General features: G+C 39.2%; 1 protein-coding gene across 3 annotated transcripts in view; it reads left to right on the top strand.

Annotated features, from left to right (window-relative positions):
- Window positions 1–19,483, top strand: part of Vps53 (VPS53 subunit of GARP complex) — a 157,127-nt gene that overhangs the window by 104,242 nt on the left and 33,402 nt on the right. For all 3 annotated transcript variants that reach the window (XM_047547064.1, XM_047547063.1, XM_047547062.1), the window contains exons 16-17: window positions 9,329–9,411; window positions 10,696–10,774. In XM_047547064.1, the coding sequence (XP_047403020.1) occupies window positions 9,329–9,411; window positions 10,696–10,774 (162 nt within the window). The remainder of the gene's footprint in view (window positions 1–9,328; window positions 9,412–10,695; window positions 10,775–19,483) is intronic.

Genomic DNA, 19,483 nt, shown 5'->3' with positions numbered 1-19,483 from the left:
CCCACAGGGGAAAATTTACTATCCAGCCAGGAGACTGCTGAGAGAGCCATCTTACAGAAGGGCCTTGTTAAAAGGAGACTGGGCAAGAAAGTATGACTGGTCTCCCTCCCTTAAGTAGTATGAACCACTCAGCGAGCATGACCTCTTAAAAGTAGGTCAGTAGCCCTGTCTACCATGTGAGAAAGGCAATAATAAACTCAGTGGTACTGAGACACAGACTTTGGTGGCAATGAGTCACAACCAGTTATTCCATTCTCAGAAGTGTTGTTAAACTAAGTGAAATCCCTTGGGCTTTTATGAGTCTCTTGAAATTTACATAGCATTCTCAGTCTGCTGAAACAAATAACCATTGTTTGGATGCTGACGTTCAGGAACTGTGAAGCAGGAAGGGATCATGCCTCTACTGGAGCCCCCCAAGTGGCAGAAGTTCAGCAAACTGATTTAGCAGAAGACCCAGAGTAAATTTCCATTCAATCTTAGATATAGGATCAGAAGTTATTTTTTTCATTTGGTCTGGGATCCACCTAAGTCTTAGAGAAAGAAAATAATTTGGGAAGGTTCTGCTCTTCCAACTTTTTGTGTTTATTATTTACTCATGTCTAGATCATGGGAAGACAGTCATAAATGATAGTTCAGATATTACAGCTGAATGTTATGTGAGCTAGGCCAAATAGGAAGTGTTCCCACAAAGACTGCAAAGTTGAGGGTCAGCCAGCCAGCAGTAAAGGCAGAGACAGTAACATACTCTGCTTGGGGACATGGTCACATTGAGTTGCATAGAAATGACCTGCAAAAGTTTGGTCTTGAAACCAGAGATGGCAATGCATTTAGCCCCCAGGACCCCAAAGCAGGATGTCAGCATCTGCCAGGACCTCCAAGGCAGAGGTCCCAGAGTTCATTGATGAAGAAACACTATTGAAGTGTTTTGTGTAAGTGCAAAAGAGAAAGCTTGCACACATAGAAAGACAGTATTTTTTTAAAATAAAATACGCAAGCTGGGTACAGTGGTATGTGCCTATAATCCAAGTTTCTCTGGAGGCTGAGGCAGGAGGATCAAGGTTTGAGATTTACTTTGGCAACTTAGTGAGACTCTGCTTCAAAATAAAATATGAAAAGGGCTATACATCACTGGCTGTTGACATCACAAAAAGACAGGACTTGGGGTGGGCTCACTGGTAAAGCACCTTTGGGTTCAATTCCCAGTACCAAAAAAAAATAAAAAAATAAAAAAGGTAAAATAACCATAATACAAAAAAAAGAAAGAAAAAGAAAAATCACAGTAAAAATTATTACTTCTAGTCCCATACTCCAAATAATCATATCAGCAACTTTGGTTATTTTCTTCCAATCACTTTTTATAAACATAGTTTTGTATATTATAATCTTAATTCATTTTTGTTGTTAGTGTCACAGCATTAGCATTAGTCCTGTTACTAAAACGTCTTTGTTACTAGCATCTTTTATGGCTATATAATATTCCATTAAGGGACTGTACCATGAATTATTTAACAGTATCCCTAGTAATTGTTTATACTACCTCAAATTTTTGTTCTTATAAATAATTCTAAGAATATCTTTTAGAATAGAGTCTTTTAAATGTTTCAGATTATTTTTCTAGAATAGATTCTTTAAAATCCTAGAATCATTAGTAGATCAGAGAACATTTTGATGACTCATGATATATGTAACCAATATATTTTAATTTAGAGAAAATTAATTTTACTGTTAATAGAAATAAATACATTCTGCTGGGTACAGTGTTGCACACCTATAATCCCAGCTACTTGGGAAGCTAAGGAAGGAAGATCGGGAGTTCAAAGCCAGCCTCAGCAAAAGTGAGGCATTGAGCACCTCAGTGAGACCCTGTCTCTAAATAAAATACAAAATAGGGCTGGGGATGTGACTTGGTGGTTGAGTGCCCAAGAGTTCAATCCCCAGTACCCAAAAAGTAAAAATAAATAAATACATTCTTAACTGCCTGGATCTCTAAATACCATTTTCCACTAAAAGAAATGAGAGATTTCTGGATAAATGACTTAATTCCAGGTCTGGAGCAGGAAATGTGTAAGATGAACAGATGAACCTGAGATAGCATGTTATTTAAAAAAAAAAAGCAGGTGGTCGGACCCAGTGGTGCATGCCTATAACCCCAGCATCTTGAGAGCCTGAGGCAGGAGGATCACAAGTTCAAAGCCAGCCTTGGCAATTTTGCAAGACCTTAAGCAATTTAACAAGAGCCTGTCTCAAAATGAAAAAGTAAAAAAGAGCCGGGGTAGCTCTACAGTTAAGCATCCCTGGGTTCAATCCCTGGTACCGGGGGGAAAAAAAAAGGGAGAAATATCAAAAACTAGTATCGTCTTAAAAGTCCTGACCTCCCTCTTTACCTAGAAATGTGACCTTATTTGGAATTGTGGTCTTTGCAAATACAATTAAGTACCTCAAGATGAGATCATCTTGGATTTAGGGCAGGCCCCAACACAATGATTGGTCTCTTAGGTTTAACTAGATAGATGTAAAGATGGAGGGAAGAGAGCTTTGTGAAGACAGAGACAGGGATTAGAGGAATGCCTCTACCTGCCAAGAAACACCAAAGAAGCTAGAAGAGAGTCATTTAGCAGTTTCTTCCTGAGGACTTCCAGAAGAAACCAACCCTGGCAACACTTTGATTTTGGACTTTCTAACCTCCAGAACTGTGAGAGAATAAATTTCTATTATTTTTAAGCTACCAAGTTAATGATAATTTGTTACATTAGCCCTGGGAAATTAATAAGGAGCCAGTCTTATTCAGAACTATCAAAGATGGGACATATAAACATTATTTTATATCAGAATATTAGCTATAATGGATTGAAAACATGTTTAAATCCACTTGGTTATAATGATTTTTTAAAATATATTTTTAGGTGTAGGTGGACACAGTACCTTTGTTTTATTTTTCTGTGGTGCTGAGAGTTGAACCCAGGACCTCACGCATGATAAGTAAGCATGCTACCACTGAGCCACAACCCCAGCCCTCATGATTTTTTTTTTTTTTTTAATTCACTTGTTGCCTTTGAAAAGTCTGAAGAACCACTGGTGTGAATTGAATACTAACAAAGTTTTCATCCTGCCTTTCCTATCTGATATGTATCTCAAGAAGACCGAATTATTGACAGTTGGAACTGTTTCTTTATACCAGAAGTTTAGCTAATACCTGAAGAAGAAAGAAAAGAATTAGAATATCATTCTTTATAACTCCTTGAGGTGTAATGGGTTTGGGCATCGTGCATCACTGACTGCTGACATCACCAAAAGAGACAGGGCTGGGGATGTGCTCAGTGGGAGAGCACTTGCTTAGCAGGCCTGAGGCCCTGCCCTGGGTTTGATCCCCAACACCAAAAAAAAAAAGAAAAAAGAGAGAGAGTTAGATATCTCCTGATAAAAGTACACAATACAATCATCAAGTAGTTTTTCCAAAAAAGAATCAGAATCTGAACAAACTTCTACATCAACTACTAATTTACAGGAAATACAAGAGACAAACAGGTCAGTTAATACCTGTGGATACAGTAGGCAGATCGACTGGAAAAATATACAGGGTGACAATCCACTTTCTTTAGGAAATATTGCAGGGGAGCAAAGAAAAATAGAGGAAGAAACCAAAAGACATAGCAATCTGAGCAACAAAGAATTGAAAAATAAAATTTTAAGAAACAGTATATCAATATTCTTTATCATTTATAATAAATGTATAATACTGTGTCAATAGTATGGGAAACTGGGTATGTGGTACATGGAAACTCTCTGAACTATTTTTTGCAATTGTTCTAAAAACCTAAAACTATCCTAAAAAGGGCCATTTAAAAAAAAATTCTTAAGGTTTGTTCATTTTAGTTATACATGACAGCAGAATGCATTTTGATTCGTTGTATACAAATGGGGTACAACTTTTCATTTCTCTGTACATGATGTAGAGTCACACCATTTGTGTAATTATACATGTACATAGGGTAATAATGTTTCTCCCATTCCACTGCCTTTCCTTCCCCCAGTCCCCCCTTTTCCTTCTACGCAATCCAACATTCCTTCATTCTTCCCTTATCCCCTCTCCCCCAACGCCCCTGTTATGTATCAGCATCCACTTATCAGAGAAAACATTCAGCCTTTGGTTTTTGGGGATTGGCTTATTTCACTTCACAGAAGAAGATATACAAGCAATCAACAGATATATGAACACCTCTAGTAATTAGAGAAATGCAAATCAAAACTATCCTAAGATTTCATCTCATCCCAATTAGAATGACTAATATCAAGAATATAAGTAACAATAGGTGTTGGCGAGGATGTGGGGAAAAAGGCACCCTTATACATTGCTGGTGCAGCCACTCTGGAAAGCAGTATGAAGAGTCCTCAGAAAACTTGGAATGGAACCACCATTTGACCCAGCTATCCCACTCCTTGGTTTATACCCAAAGGACTTAAAGTCAGCATACTACAGTGACGCAGCCACATCAATGTTCATAGCGGCTCAATTCATAATAGCTAGATTGTGGAGCCAACCTTGGTGCCCTTCAGTAGATGAATGGATAAAGAAACTGTGGTATATATACACAGTGAAATATTACGTAGCCATAAAGAAGAATAAAATTATGGCCTTTGCAGGTAAATAGATGGAGTTGGAGAACATGCTAAGTGAAATAAGCCAATCCCAAAACACCAAAGGCTGAATGTTTTCTCTGATAAGTGACTGATGATATATAATGGGGGGTGGGGACAGTAAGGGAAGAATGGAGGACTGTTGGATTGTGCAGAGGGAAATGGGGAAGTGGGAGGAAGGAAAGATAATGGAATGAGACAAACATAATAACCCTGTGTACATGTATGATTATATAAACAGTGTGACTGTACATCGTGTACAACCACAGAAATGAAATTTATACCCCATTTGTGTATAATGAATCAAAAAATAAAATAAAAAGTAAAACAAAATTAAAATAAAAAGGTCCGGGGATGTAGCTCAGTTGTAGAACACCCCTGGGTTCCATTTTGAGTAAAACACACACATATACACACACACATACACACACAGATCATAGACTTAACTGTAAAGCTCAGAATCACCAAGCTTCTACAAGAAAAACAGGAAAAGATCTTCACAACCTTGGGTAGACAAAGATTCCTTGATCAGAATACTAACCAGAAAAGGGAAATTTTTGGAAAAATTGACCATCATCAAATTAAAGTTTTCTGCTTATCAAAGGACTCCATTAGGAAAATAGACAAGACACAAATTTGGAAAAACAGAATACATAAAGAACACCTAATATCACCAACAAAAAGGCAAGCAACCAATTTAAATGGGCAGAAGACTTGAATAGACATTTTATGAAAGAAGATATGTAAATGTAAAATAAGCAAAGGAAAAGGTGTTCATCATCATTAACTAGTAGGAAAGTGCAAAATTAAAACTGGGAAAATAGCTATTAGAATGGCTAAAAAGTCGAAAAGACTGACAATGTCAATATTGACAACAATGTGGAACAACTGGAATTCTCATAACTGGAATATAAAAGAATATGTATAGTCATTTTATTTTTTTCCTTAAGGTCTCAGATTGAAAACTTGAAGTTCATGTACTATCACACCTTGCCTGCCACTCATCACACTCCTGAGTAATAGGTCCTGCTGGATAATAGTCAGTTGTGAATGTTTCACTCTCCAAAACACACATTGACAAAATCCCTAATTATCAGCTGCTCCACTGTCCCATACATATGACTTACTGTACTGGGGGGAAAAAATCGGTCCCTGGGATATACAGCATTTTAAAAAGCAGTTTGGCAGTGTCTTAGGAAACATTATGACCTAGCATTTGCAGTCCCAGCTATTTACCCAAGGTAAATGAAAACATAACCATAAAAAGGTACATACAAGGGTGTTTACCGTAGCTGCATTCATAATGGCTCGAAATTAGAAGCAATCTAAATGTCCCTCAACAGGACATTTAATGGGCTGTTAAATGTCAATGTCATGGCCATATAATGAGCTACTACTTGACCATAAAATGGATGAACTGCTGATATACCCAACAATCATGACTCAGAAACATTATGTCAGACCAAAGAAACTAAACATCAGAGAGTGCATGCTGTATGATTCCACTTATTCACATGTTTCAGAATTAGGTAAAACTAATCTGTGCTGATGGATTTAAGGTTATGGAGTGGGGTGAGGTGGGATTTACTAGAAAGGGGCAAAGGATCATAAAGTAACTGTGGGGGAATGACTACCAAGGAATATATAATCATCAGAATGCATCCAATTAAACACAAAAGATGTATGCAATTTTTTTATGTTGACTATATTCATTTTTAAAAGGGCTATATAAATCAATTGCCACATATGACCTTAATTAGATACTGATTCAAACAAGGTATTTTAAAAATGTTTCAACAATGAGAGAAGTACGAGCACTGCCTAGATATGCGGACTGTTTTGTTTTGTTTTGTTTTGTTTTTGTGGTACTGGGTATTAAACCCAATGGCAGGGGTGCTTAACCACTGAGCCACCTCCCCAGCCCTTTTTATTTTTCATTTTGAGACAGAGTCTCACTGAGTTGTCAAAGTTGTCCTCAAACTTGCAATCCTCCTGCCTCAGCCTCCCAAGAATTACAGATGTGCACCACCACACCAGGTGATATGTGGTATTTGATATTAAAGGGTTTTTTTTTTTTTTTTTTTTTGCCAAGAATCCTTATCTTTTATAGAGATACATATTGTAATACTTATAGATGAAATGACAGAATGTCTAAGATTTGCTTAAAAAGAAATCAAGGGAGGGGGAGTAAGTAAGCATGTAAACAAAATGAGACTGGCCATGTGGTAAAATCTGGTGATACTGGCTGATAGGCACTTTGGTGCATTATACTGTTCTGTGTATTTTGTAAATGTTTGCGATATTCCCTATTAAATAGATCTTTAAAGCAATATTTACTCAAAAATTTCAAATATTATAAAATCATATACATAAGAGATGAAATTTCCCCATAATCTCACCCCTCAAAGCAACCACTGTTATCTATTTAACTAGTGTATATCCTTTCAAACATTTTTGTTGCATCTTTTTAAATAAAAATGGGGCCATACTCTACATGCTATTCTACAACAAGGCCACATTGCTTTGTGTTTAAATCACGGACATGTCTCCATGTCAGTATTACCTCAGCTTTTTTAACAATGGCATACAGTGTTCCATTTATTCTTTCATTCCTTCTAGAGATATTTATTAAGCACTTATTATGTCCCAGGCACTACATCTGGTGTTAATTAAGGATGGTGAACAGGGTAGACAAGTTTCTTTATTCCAGGGAACACAACTAATTGGGGGTGGGGTGACCAACAATAAGTAAGCCAAGAGTCAACTTCAATTTTGTGATCAGTGTTAGGGAGAAAACAAACACTGCAGTGCTGGATGGAGGAAGAGAGTCACCTAGGAAGGAGGGTGGTCATGGAGGATCTCTTCCAGAGGGTTGGGGAGGAGACTGCCAAGTGCGGAGCTTGGAAGGGTTGGGAGGTGGGAGCGCAACACAGCAGTGGAGCTGTTAGGAGGGGTGAGCAGGAAGTACTTTGGGAGAGGAAGTGGAGTGTGGAGTATAAAGGTCCTGAGGGAGAAACCCTGTATGTCCCACAGACCTCAGAGGCCAGGGCAACTGGAAGCTAGCAGACAAGGTGGGGCCAGAGAGCTGGACGCCATGCAAATCATGGTTGGAAGTTTGAATTTTATTTTCAGTGTAATAGGAAGGATACTGAAGATTTTAATCATGATAAGCCTGTGCCCTCATTTGTTTCATCAGTCCCTTGTAGATGTACATGTAGATGGTTTCCACGTTTTCAATAACATAAACCAACAGTAGAATGTGAGCTTTATGAGAACAGGATCTTACCTGTTTTGTTTACTGAATAACTCTCTTAGTTTGTTAGCCTGGCACAAAATAGGCTTTTGATAATTGTTGGTTTAATTAATGAATGCTGCAAGAAGTGCTTGCATATCTCTGTACATTATTTTCATTATTCCATTAAAATACATTTCTAGATGGAAAATTACCAGATTAGGGACTTCATGTATTTAAAGTTTTGCTTTTTAAATAAATGACTTTCCAAAAATATTACATTCTCCAAGTATGGTGGTGTACACCTGTAATCCCAGCAGCTGGGGAGGCTGAGGCAGGAGGATTGCAAGTTCAAAGCCAGCCTCAGCAATTTAGCAAGGCCCTAAGCAACCTAGTGAGACCCTGTCTCAAAAATTTAAAAAAGGGCTAGGGATATGGCTCAGTAGTTAATTGCCTGTGAGTTCAAGTCCTGGTTAAAAAAAAAAGAAAAAAAAGATTACACTAATTTACACATCTCTAAGAGCATTTCTTAAACATGTATCTACTTATTATTTATTTACTTATTTTGGTACTGGGAATTGAACCCAGGGGCACTTTATGACTAAGCTACATCCCCAGTCCTTTTAGGGCCTCCTTAAAGGATCAAGCTGGGCTTAATCCTGTGAGCCTCCTGCCTCAGCCTCCTGAGCCACTGAGATCACAGGCACGCACTATTGTGCCTGGATTCCAAGAGCATTTTTAAATTTAACACAAGGGCTGTGGCTGTGGCTCAGTGGTAGAGTGCTTGCCTAGCACATGTGAGGCACTGGGTTCTATCCTTAGCCCCACATAAAAATAAATAAATAAAACAAAGATACTTGTTCATGTACTTTTTAATAAGAAAAAAAAATTTTTAATTAACACAAAACATTCATTCTTAGCCTGTGATAGGATTAGGGTTGCTAGATGAATCAATTCCCAGGGATATTTATAATTCCTGGTCAATCATATTTTTTTCTTTGAAGTGCTAGAAGCATATGTTTCTGTTCTAGGCCATAGGCTGACGTGTTCCTTTGATTTACCATTGTGTCTCCAGCACCTCAGCAAGATGGTTGGCCTATAGTAATGTTCAGTAATGATTTTACTGCCCCTCACCAGCAAAGGTTTCCAGTGTTGATGGGCAAGTCTGAAGTTCATGAGGCAGGGAATATCTTAAATTCAGGGTCTTTTCAAAATTAACTATGAATTTTTTGTGTATCATAAAAAAAAGGTTATAGTGCTGGCCCTACCACTTACTGTCTGGGGTTGGCCACTCTTATTTTCTCATCTGGAAGAAGAGGATAATAATAGATCCTTACTTACAGGGTTGAGAGAATTAATCTAGTCACATTGAAAGTGTTTAGATTGTACCAGATCCATATTGTTATTATGGTACTTCTTTGATAATTATTAAATATATTTCTGCTTCTCTTTTTCTAACAGTTAGAAGAAAAACTCAAAGAAAAAGTCGATGTAAGTCTGACCGAACGAATCAATCTCACAGGAGAAATGGACACGTTCAGCACGTATGTACCCTACACATGTTGCTCAAGGCCTGTCCTTTCTTCTTCTTGGGGCAGCATGTGTCAGGTTGTTGACTCTACTCACCGTAAAAGCTAAAAGGTTTCCAAGGCCATCTGTTGGATAGTGATTATTCCATTCTATTCTTCATTAGCCATTAAAAAGAAGCATCAGAATTGGCAACTGCCTCCCATTCTGCCTCCTCAAATGCGGTTGTTCTTCTAGCTAACAGGGTGGCTGTTTATCATTGCACTTTCCAAAACAACCCAAGAGAAGAAATTCTCCCTTGGCCATCCCTACAGGAAGTTCTAGTTCCAGGTGTTCCCTCTGTCCCCACCTGCATCCACAGAAGGCCAGTCCCTTCTGTGTTTTAGGGGTTTTTGTTTGTTTGTTTGTTTTGAGACAAGGTCTTGCTATGCTACCCAAGCTGGGCTCAAACCATCTTCTTGCCTCAGCCTTCCAAGTACACTGGGACATAAGCCTGTACCACTGTGGGCATGGGCATGAACCTCTGTGCCCGACCATCTGTCTGTCTTTTTTCTTTTTTTCTTTTTCTTTTTTTTTGCCGTGCAGAGCTTCACACTTGCTGGAAAAGTGCTCTACTACTGAGCTACAACCCCAGCCTGTGTTTTAGAATACAAAGCATAAAAGAAAGAGAGAGAGAGAGAGAGAGAGAGAGAGAGAGAGAGTGTGTGTGTGTGTGTGTGTGTGTGTGTGTGTTTGGGGGGCCAAGAGTGAACTATAGCCAAGAAGTTCAAACAGTAAAACTTTCTTAAGATATTTCTGTCCTTGGTATGACTTCCCAATATTCTTGTTGTTGTCAGTTCCTGTTCCACTGCCATTAAATGGGAAAGGGATGGACCAAACTTTAGCTTTCACCCAACCATTTATTGAGGAAAATTCAAAATTCTCCTTTTTTTTTTCTGACCTTAAAAATTTTATAAAACAGTTACTTTTGTAGAACTCAAAGAGCGTTTTACAGATGACAATTAGGGGGATTAGCTATAGAAGTTTGGGTCTTGACTGGGTGGGTACCCACCCATCCAAATAAGACCAGTATGAGAGTTTGCCTGTGTATGTGTGTGTGTGTATTGAGGAGGGGGTTAAGGGTGGACTCCAAGAGTCCAAGCAAAGAAGAGCTAACTGCTCCTCCATGGTCATTCATTAAAACTTGAGTTTTGGGAAATGAAAATAAATTTTACACAGGAGCCTAAAGCATTTGAAAGGGGCTGTGTCAGTCATTCAAGCAGTGATTTTTAAAAGTATTGACCCAGAGATTTGATTTGCAGTGTCATCTCCAGCAGTATTCAGTTGCTGGTTCAGGATCTAGATGCGGCCTGTGATCCTGCCCTGACTGCCATGAGCAAGGTAAGGTTTTAGGAACTGGCTTATTACTAGACTTCTAAGAGTGACTAAGGGGGTTTCTGCTGACCCTTGCCTACAGCTTTTTACAGACACTTCAATGCTTAAAGTGTCAGCTGAGAGGAGAATGGGAAGACATCCCAGGGTTCCCAAAAGTGCTCACTTTATCTTGTACCTTAACACATTGCTTGTCCTTTGAGGATGAGACAGGGAACTAAAGTGCTTGGTGAGACTGAAAGCAGTGTTGTCTTTGATTATCATCTGACTTGTGCTAAAAACCTTAATGTGGTCTCACCAGAATGGGTATTTTTGTAAGTGCTTAAAGCAATACTGACTCATTCTTCATTCTTGCCCACTGAGAGGTTTTTCTGACTCTTTCTGAGCCCTGGTGCAAGATTATTCAATCCGGTTGTGGATTCTTCATTTCCTAATATCCTGCTGACCCATCAATCAGTCCTTGACCCTCCTTTGGCACTTAGCACATGCTATCTCATGTTTTTGTTTTTGTGTTTTTTTGTACCAGGGATTGAATTCAGGGGTGCTCAACAACTGAGCTTCAGCCTCAGCTTCTAAAGCTGCTGGCTCATTATTTTATTTTTGGCTTTTATGTATCTACGCCTTTTCATCCCAAAAGAATATACTTTCCTTAAGTGTATGGATCACGTCTTATGCCACCCTTTGGCTCTCATATTGTCTTGAGTATAGAAAACTCTCATGTTTCTTGATTAAATTGAAAATAGATAATTCTTTATTGATTTTTAAGCTCAAATAATGTGGAACTGCCCACTATAACCTTGTAGAGCAGAAGTTGGCAAACTATAGCCTGTGGGTCAAATCTGGTCTACTACCTGTTTTAGTAAATGAAATTTTTTTGGAATATAGCCATAGTCATTCACTTATGAATGATGTGTGACTGCTTTTGTGCTGCTATCATAGCTTGAGTAATTGCAATGGAGACCACAGAACCCACAAAGCCAAATATTTACTATTAAACCACTGGCAGAAAAAGTTTGCCAATGCCTATTCCAGAGTCATAGGCTCTTGTAGTATTCTTACAAATTCTGAAGGAAGAACTTCCCTGGCACTTATTATCCTGAGTTGTGGCAGAGGGCAATAGAAAGAACCGGGACTTTGGAGTCAGACAGATCTAACTCTTCCAGTTTTTCCTTTGAGGACACTGAGTGAAGGACTTACCTTGTCTGGGCCTGCTACCTGCTCTGTATGTGAAATGTGACTTTCTGCCTCCTAGAGTTGTGAGGGTGAGACAAGAAGAGGGTGCCAGGGCTGGTGCCTTTCATATAGTAGGTGCTCAGTGTTAGTTCCTTCCATCTTGTCAGAAGATTCTGTAAGCAGACATTTGGCCTGAATCTTTGCTTTGCAGTAACAAAAATGGAACTAAAAGCAAAACATGGTCTTTAGAAAGGTTTTAAAGAGTAAAGTGGGGGCTCAGTGAAGTTTGTGGCTCAGTGATAGAGTGCTTGCCTAGCACATGTGAGGCACTGTGTTCAATCCTCAGCACCACATTTAAAAAAAGAAATAAAATGAAGGTGAATTCTAGCTATTAAAAAAAAAAAAAAAAGTGAAGTGGGAAGTTGTGAAAAAACTGATGTCACAAAGCTTCTGTTCAAAAAGCTGATTCTTTCACCAATCAGATACTGAGAAGTATTTCTAGTATTCTCAGTGTTTGCAAGCAGAACACTCGGAGCAGGCAGACTTGAGGCTAATGCATTTCTTTAAAGGAACATGACTATGAGGATTCATCTTGTAGGCTCCAGTTATCCCCTGGCTGCTGGTGAGTGGTCGCTACATCCTGAGTGAGATCGGTTCCAGCTGCCATTACTCCTGAACTGCCACATACTTCATCCTGGAATGCAGCTGGTGAAAGAATTTTTACATTTACCAAAGGAAGAGTGTTTAGGGCTTTTTTTTTTTTTTTTTTTTAAGTAACACTTGGAGGGGGGTTAACACTCCAGGTGTTGCTTATATGAACTGTCAATTCATTAGGTGGATTTCCCTCCAGCTGCCTCCTACCCGGCCATCCAGACCCACACCAGCAAATATTAACACAGACCATACCTCCAGAATCTTTTGTTTATATCATAGAAAAACCACAGACTTGGGAACACAGCAGCTGCAAGGCCGTTACTTTTTGTCTGATCTTCTGGAGTTATAGCAAAATGAAATCCATGTGATGAAAATAAACATGCCAAGTGGTCACAAATTGATTCAGCGCATACTCTCCACTATTTGTGCCTGCATCCTAGTTCATGTAGTTTCCTCTAGGATTTTTTATTTGGTTTATTGTTTCCTTCATTTCAAGGATTTCCGTTTGTTTTTTTTTTTTTTGAGAATCTCTATCTCTTTGTTGAAATGATCTTTTGCTTCCTGCACTTGCTCTTTCAGCTTATTGGTATTATCATTCATTGCCTGCATTTACTCTCTTATCTCATCCTTTGCTTCACGAATCATCTTAATCATGTATAATCTGAAGTCCTTTTCTGACATTTCTTCTAACATATACTGTCATTGGATTCTATTAATATAGAATCTAGATTTGTTTGGATCATTTTCTTCCCTTGTTTTTTCATGTTGTTTATGTATCTTCCCCTCTAGCAGTGCAGATCTGGGGTATTACAGATTTCCCCCTATAGGCTTATAGTGGCCCTATAGGTTTCCAAAACCCTTTCTTTAAGGGGAGATCAATATTAGCAGTGCCCAATTCAGACACTATGCAGTCCTAGACCAAATAGCCCCTATGAAGACAATAACAAAATTGTCATAATAAACAGAATGAGTTCAAATATTATTATCTTCAGTAAAACAAACAGATTTGCAATAAGGTCTGCAGTTTCTAATGGAGGACAAAGAGGATGCAGAGGGATGTAGAATGTAGCTGTTAATGGGATAAGAAAAGAATATACAGAAGTTCTAGATAATAGAAAGGTTGAGAGTGTAATCAAAAGAAATTGGATGTTAGCATGCAAAAAAGGGAGAAAGAGACTCTGAGGGAACAGGTAAACAAAAAGAAAAGAGAGCAAGAAAAGTAAAGAAATAAAAACTTAAACTTTTTCAATAAGGAGAAAAAAGGAAATCTACAGTGTAACAGTCATATAGAAATGAAACCTCCCAAAATTCAGTGGCCTGATGCATGAGAGATACCTGACAATGAGCTTTAAGCCTCCAGCAGGCGTCTCAGGATGGGTGTTGCCCCACCTATAGATCGGAGCTATGTCTTCCAGGATTATCCAAGATGGCTGCTCTGGCTTCCAAATATGTTGGCAAATGGGGAACTGCAGCTCAGGGTGTGGCCGTGGTCAGCCGGAGGCGGGATGCGGTTGGTCAGGCAGGGGTCCTGGAGGTCGGGTGTGTTTGGTGTGGTTGTGGGATCCCGGAGGCCGGTTGCAATCAGTCGGTCTGGGGTCCCGGTGATAGGGCGCAGTCAGTTGGTCTGGGGGTCCTGGCGGCAGGGAGCAGTCAGTCGATGTGAGGATCCCAGAGGCAGGGAGTGATCAGTCGGGCTGAGGTCTCCTGGAAACGGGGCTCAGTCAGTCCGGCCAGGGGTCCTACGGGGCCTAGCTATTGTCTCAAAATGGCGGCAGCCACGTGTAATCAAACCTTGTAGGTACTATAACAGTGAACTTCCAGGCAACAGCAGGCAGCTGGTGCTCCACTGGCGGTCGGAGATCAGTTTGCCTACTGTTGTCAGATGATCGGGAGGTGAACCTCGTGCGTTGGGTGATGGATAGGTGTAAGGCAGGTGATGGACAGGCGAGAGGCAGGCAAATGGCGGATGATAGGTGCCGGACAGTGAGCAATCTGCACTCAAGGAAGGTGTCAATATGCTGGCAGATTACAGGTGATCACAGCAGACAAATGGGGTAAACAGCAGGGGATTGATAAGCAGCAAAAACTGCCTTACTAAAAAACAGATATCCTCTGCTTGATACCGGAGTTACAGAGTGACAAGGAACACAGCCTCCCTCTAGTCCACCATCTTGGATCTCCCCTAGGATTTTTAAAAACTTTTGTGACAGTGATTATTTCTTTCTCCAATTCCATCATTCTTGCTGCAGGTTGAACAGTTCAGCTCAGACTGTACCTAGCACAGTGCTGGGAATTGCAAGGAAGTCGGGGAAGGCATAGATGTTATTCCAAGGTACGTAGATTTCAGTGGGCAAGGGACAAGAGATGTGTTGAGAGTAATGTCCTAAAAACTGCAGTATAAGGCATGATGAAATCAGTACTGTAAGGAAACTACAAAATTTCAAGAAGGGAAGAGTTCATACCCAAGTGGGCAGGCAAGAAAAACCTTTGTAAGCAAGTGGCATTTGAAATAGGAGAGGGCAAGGATTTGAATGAATTTGTGGTGAGGAAGGCTTTCCAATAGGGTAGAATGTGAGCAAAGGTCTGTGAAGTCAGGAAAACTCAGTTTTATTAAAATTGCCAATCTCATGAACCATTTTAGTAATTCCACAGACTACTGTTCTTGGACTAGCATGCTCAAGATTGGAAGCAAGGCTGCCCTCTAGGTGTGTGTACTCTGCTGGGGAGATAACTCACAGTGACATAAATAGATGTCCTTTATAAGTGGGAAGAAAATGTGAGTGGGGCTTGCCAAGATGGAGTAGTCGTTAGATGATTCTGAGTTGATAAAAGAAGGCTTTCTTGACAAGATGGAACAAGTTCGGCAATGCAGTTAGGTCTCGCCTTGGTCTCCTCCTTCATTGGCATATAGGGCTTTTATCATTCATCCTGTTTCTACCTCCTTAGCTCCGTTTCCGCCCCTCCTCTGTGTGTTCGCTGTCTCTAGCCTAGGAGTCATTCCCCCTTCGCTGAATATTACATTGCTTTATCATGGCTTGCATCCTTTTTCCTCATTCTATTCTCTCTGCCTGAAATTCTTTTTCCAGGCCTGGGGTTGTGCCTCAATGGTGGCGCACTTGCCTAGCATGCATGGTGCCCTGGGTTCAATCCTCAGCACCACATAAAAATAAAATGAAGGTATTATGTCTACCTACAACAAAAAAATATTTTACAATAAATTAATTAATTAAATAAAGATCCAGTGACAACTAAAAAAAATATTTAAAAAAAAAATTCTTTCCTACTGTTGTCTACCCAATAAGCATATCCTTTATTTTTTAAATTTTGTTTATTGTTTGGTACCAGGGACTGAACTCAGGAGCACTCAACCACTGAGCCACATCTCCAGCCCTATTTTGTTTTCATATAGAGACAGGGTCTCACTGAGTTACTTAGCACCTCCCCGAACTTGTGATCCTTCTGCCTCAGCTTCCTGAGCCACTGGAATTAAAGGCATGCGCCACTGCACCCAGCAGCATATCCTTTATGATATAGTTTTAATATCTTCCCCCTTTTTTTTTTTTTTTTTTTTTTTTTTTTTTTTTTTTTTTGCGGTACTGGGGATCGAACTCAGGGCCTTGTGCTTCTGAGGCAAGCACTCTACCAAGTGAGCTATCTCCCCAACCCCCCCTTTTTTAAATTGAGATATAACTCACATAATACAGGACTCGCTCCATTTCAACTATAAAATTTTAGTACATTTACAAAGTCAAGCAGCCTCAACATCTAACTCCAGGACATCTTCATCTCCAAAAGAAGCCTCATGCTCAGTAGCAGTCACTCCCCATTCTCCTACTTTGTCTCCGTAGATTTGCCTATATGAACATTTTTACATAAACAGGATCATAGAATAGGTAGTTTTTTGTGCTTGGCTTATTTCACTTAGCATAGTGTTCTGTGACATAGCATGTATCAGTACTGCATTCCTTTCTTTTTTTAAGTGCTGACAATCAATCCTTACATATGCTAAGCACACACTGTACCATTGAGCTGCCCCCAGCCCCTGCTTTGTTCCTTTTTATGACTAAATAACATTCCACTGTGTGAATATGCCACATTTTGTTTGTTCATCAATGGATGGACATTAGAATTATTTCCACATTTTTAATTTTTATAAATAATGATATCAACATTTATGTGAACATGTCTTCAGTTTTCTCAAGTATATACCTGGGTGTGGAACTGCTGAGTCATTTGATAACTTTATATTTAACATTTTGAGGACCTGCCAAACTGGACTACCCACAAGCAAAGTATGGGGATTTTAATATTTCCACATCTTTGGCAACATTTATTTTCCTTTTTTGTTTTTTAATTTTGGCCATTCTTTGTGAGTGTGATGAGATACCTCATTTTGTTTTCAGTTTGCGTTTCTCTGACAACTAAAAACAGTAAACATCTTTACATATGCTTATTGGCAATTTGCGTATCCTTTTTGAAGAAATGTCAATTAAATCTTTTTCCCATTGTAAAATTGAGTCTTCTTTCTATTGTTGAGTTGTAAAATTTCTTTTTATAATCTGGCTGTTAGACCCTTTAGCAGATATTTGATTTGTAAATATTTCCTCCCATTTCTGTGTGTTGTCTTTGTTGTTGTTGTTAATGTCCCTTTATGTTGCCGAAGTCTTTATTAATTTTTTTGAGGTGTTGGGATTTCAACCCAGGGCCTTGGGCATGCTAGGCAAGTGTTCTACCACTGTGCTATAGCCTCATCCCTTTTATTTTTTTTATTTTGAGACAGTGTCTAAGTTGCCCGGTCTACATCAAACTTGTGATCATTCTGTCTTAGCTTCCTGAGTAGTTTGAATTGCCAGTGTACACCACCTAATCCAAAATCACAAATATTTACCTGATGTTTTTGTCTAAGAATTTATAGTTTTAGCTCTTACATTTAGGTTTTCAATCTGTTTCGAGTTAATTTTTTTATATCATGTGATGTAAGGGTTCAACTTTATTCTTTTATATGTGGATATCCAGCTTTCCCAGTACCATTTGCAAAAGAGAGAGTTCTTCCCTCATTGTATGGACTTGACACCCAAAATCAGCTAAAAAACAGCTAACCATAATTGTGGGGCTTTTTCTCTTGACTCTTAGTTCTATTCCATTTATTAATATGTTTGTCCTTATGCCAGTACCATACTGCTTTGATTATTGCCTTGTAGTAATCTTTGAAATCATAAACAGTGAACCCTCCAACTTTGTTCTTTTTCAACATTGTTTTGGTAAATTCTGGTCTCTTGCAATATCACCTTTTCTTGTCACACCGAGAGCATTCCTCTTTCACCCTCAAGATACCACCAATCCTTATACTACCTCTCTGTTATATAATTATTTTCATATCTCTCTTTGCTATTAAACTTTGAACAACTTGAAGGCTAAGTTTTATTCCTTTTTGTATGTCCATGGCATAGCACAGTATTTGCTTTATAGTAGCATTCTCTGAATGACTTTTCCTGTCTTCAGGACCAGGGACACCCATTTGAACAAAGAATAGTGACAAAGTGAGACAGGTAACTACTGAGCAGATTGAGATGGATGGAGCCAGTAAAGTAGACATCTGTAGATATGTCTTTGTCATAAACTCCTTGAAATCTTTAGGCACATAGCAAGTGCTGCTGAGGGTGATATGATACTCCTCAGTGTACTTAAGTAGCATAGCATCTTCAGCAAGTGACTTCCCAGAGCTGATTGAAGAAAGGTCAGAATTAGGAATGCTCATTAGCTCCTGTAGGTGAGGGCCAGCTCCCTGCTACTAGACAAGGAGAGAAAGTTTCAGAGCGGCCAAGTTCGACAGAAAACATGTGGAGGAGCAGCCTTAAACAGGCCAAGACCAAGTACAAGAAGCAAGATATGGTAGAAGTTTGGTTCCTCTGACACTAACTTTGAGAGCACAGTAGTGTCACTGATAAGTTATATGAAACTTACCTTTCCCATACTGCATATTATTTTCTTAGATGAGCTTTATGAGATAAATTGCTATTTGTTGAGCACTTACCAGGAAGCAGACACCCAAGTGCATTATGTTATTTAATTCTATCAATAAACTTATAAGGTAGCTATGTTATTTCCCCCTTTCACAGAGGATACTGAAACACAGAGAAATTAAGTCATTTATCCAAGATCTCTCAGTTAGCAGAGCGAGGATTCAAACACATGTCTTTTCATGCAGGATTGTCCCACGCATTGCACACACACAGTGAGAGTGAGTCCTTCTGGCAAATGTGGCAACCTTTGAAAAATCAGCTTATATAAATTGCCTAAAGTGGAAGAGTGGTAAGACAGCCTGTACCCGGTACTACTAACTTCACACAAGAATTCATACATTCTTGATTATGAGTTCTCTAGGTATTCACAGTGATCATGTTAGATGTCAGTCTTTAGCTTTTCTTGGTTGGATGCTGTATTAGTCAGGGTTCTCTAAAGGAACAGAATCAACAGAAAGAATGATTATAAAAGAGGAATTTATTAGATTGACTTACACGACCAGAAGCTGGATAGTCCACAATGGCTGTCTGCAGGCTGAAGAGCTAGAGGAACCAGTAGCTGTGCAGTCCAAGAAGCAGAAGCCTCAGAACAAGAAGGATCAACAGTGTAAACCCAGTCCAAGACCAAAGGCTTCTAGAAATTCCCTGGAGAATTATTGACAGAGTCCTCTTTGGAAGAGTGAAGAAGTGAGAATCTGATATCCTCAAGCAGTTGCAGGAGCAATCAAGAACCTGTTCAAGAAGAATCAAGCTTGCATCTGCTGCTGCTTCCTTTTTCTTCCAACTTTTATTCCATCCAAGCCACCATGGACAGTGCTGCCCTCACTTAGGGAGGATCTTCATTTCAGTTCGCTATCCCACATGCCAA

This window comes from Sciurus carolinensis, chromosome 3 (genome assembly GCF_902686445.1).
Source record: "Sciurus carolinensis chromosome 3, mSciCar1.2, whole genome shotgun sequence".
In the NCBI taxonomy this organism is placed as follows: Eukaryota; Metazoa; Chordata; class Mammalia; order Rodentia; family Sciuridae; genus Sciurus; species Sciurus carolinensis.
Note: the sequence above shows the minus strand (reverse complement) of the source record. Positions and strands in the feature narration are given on the sequence as shown.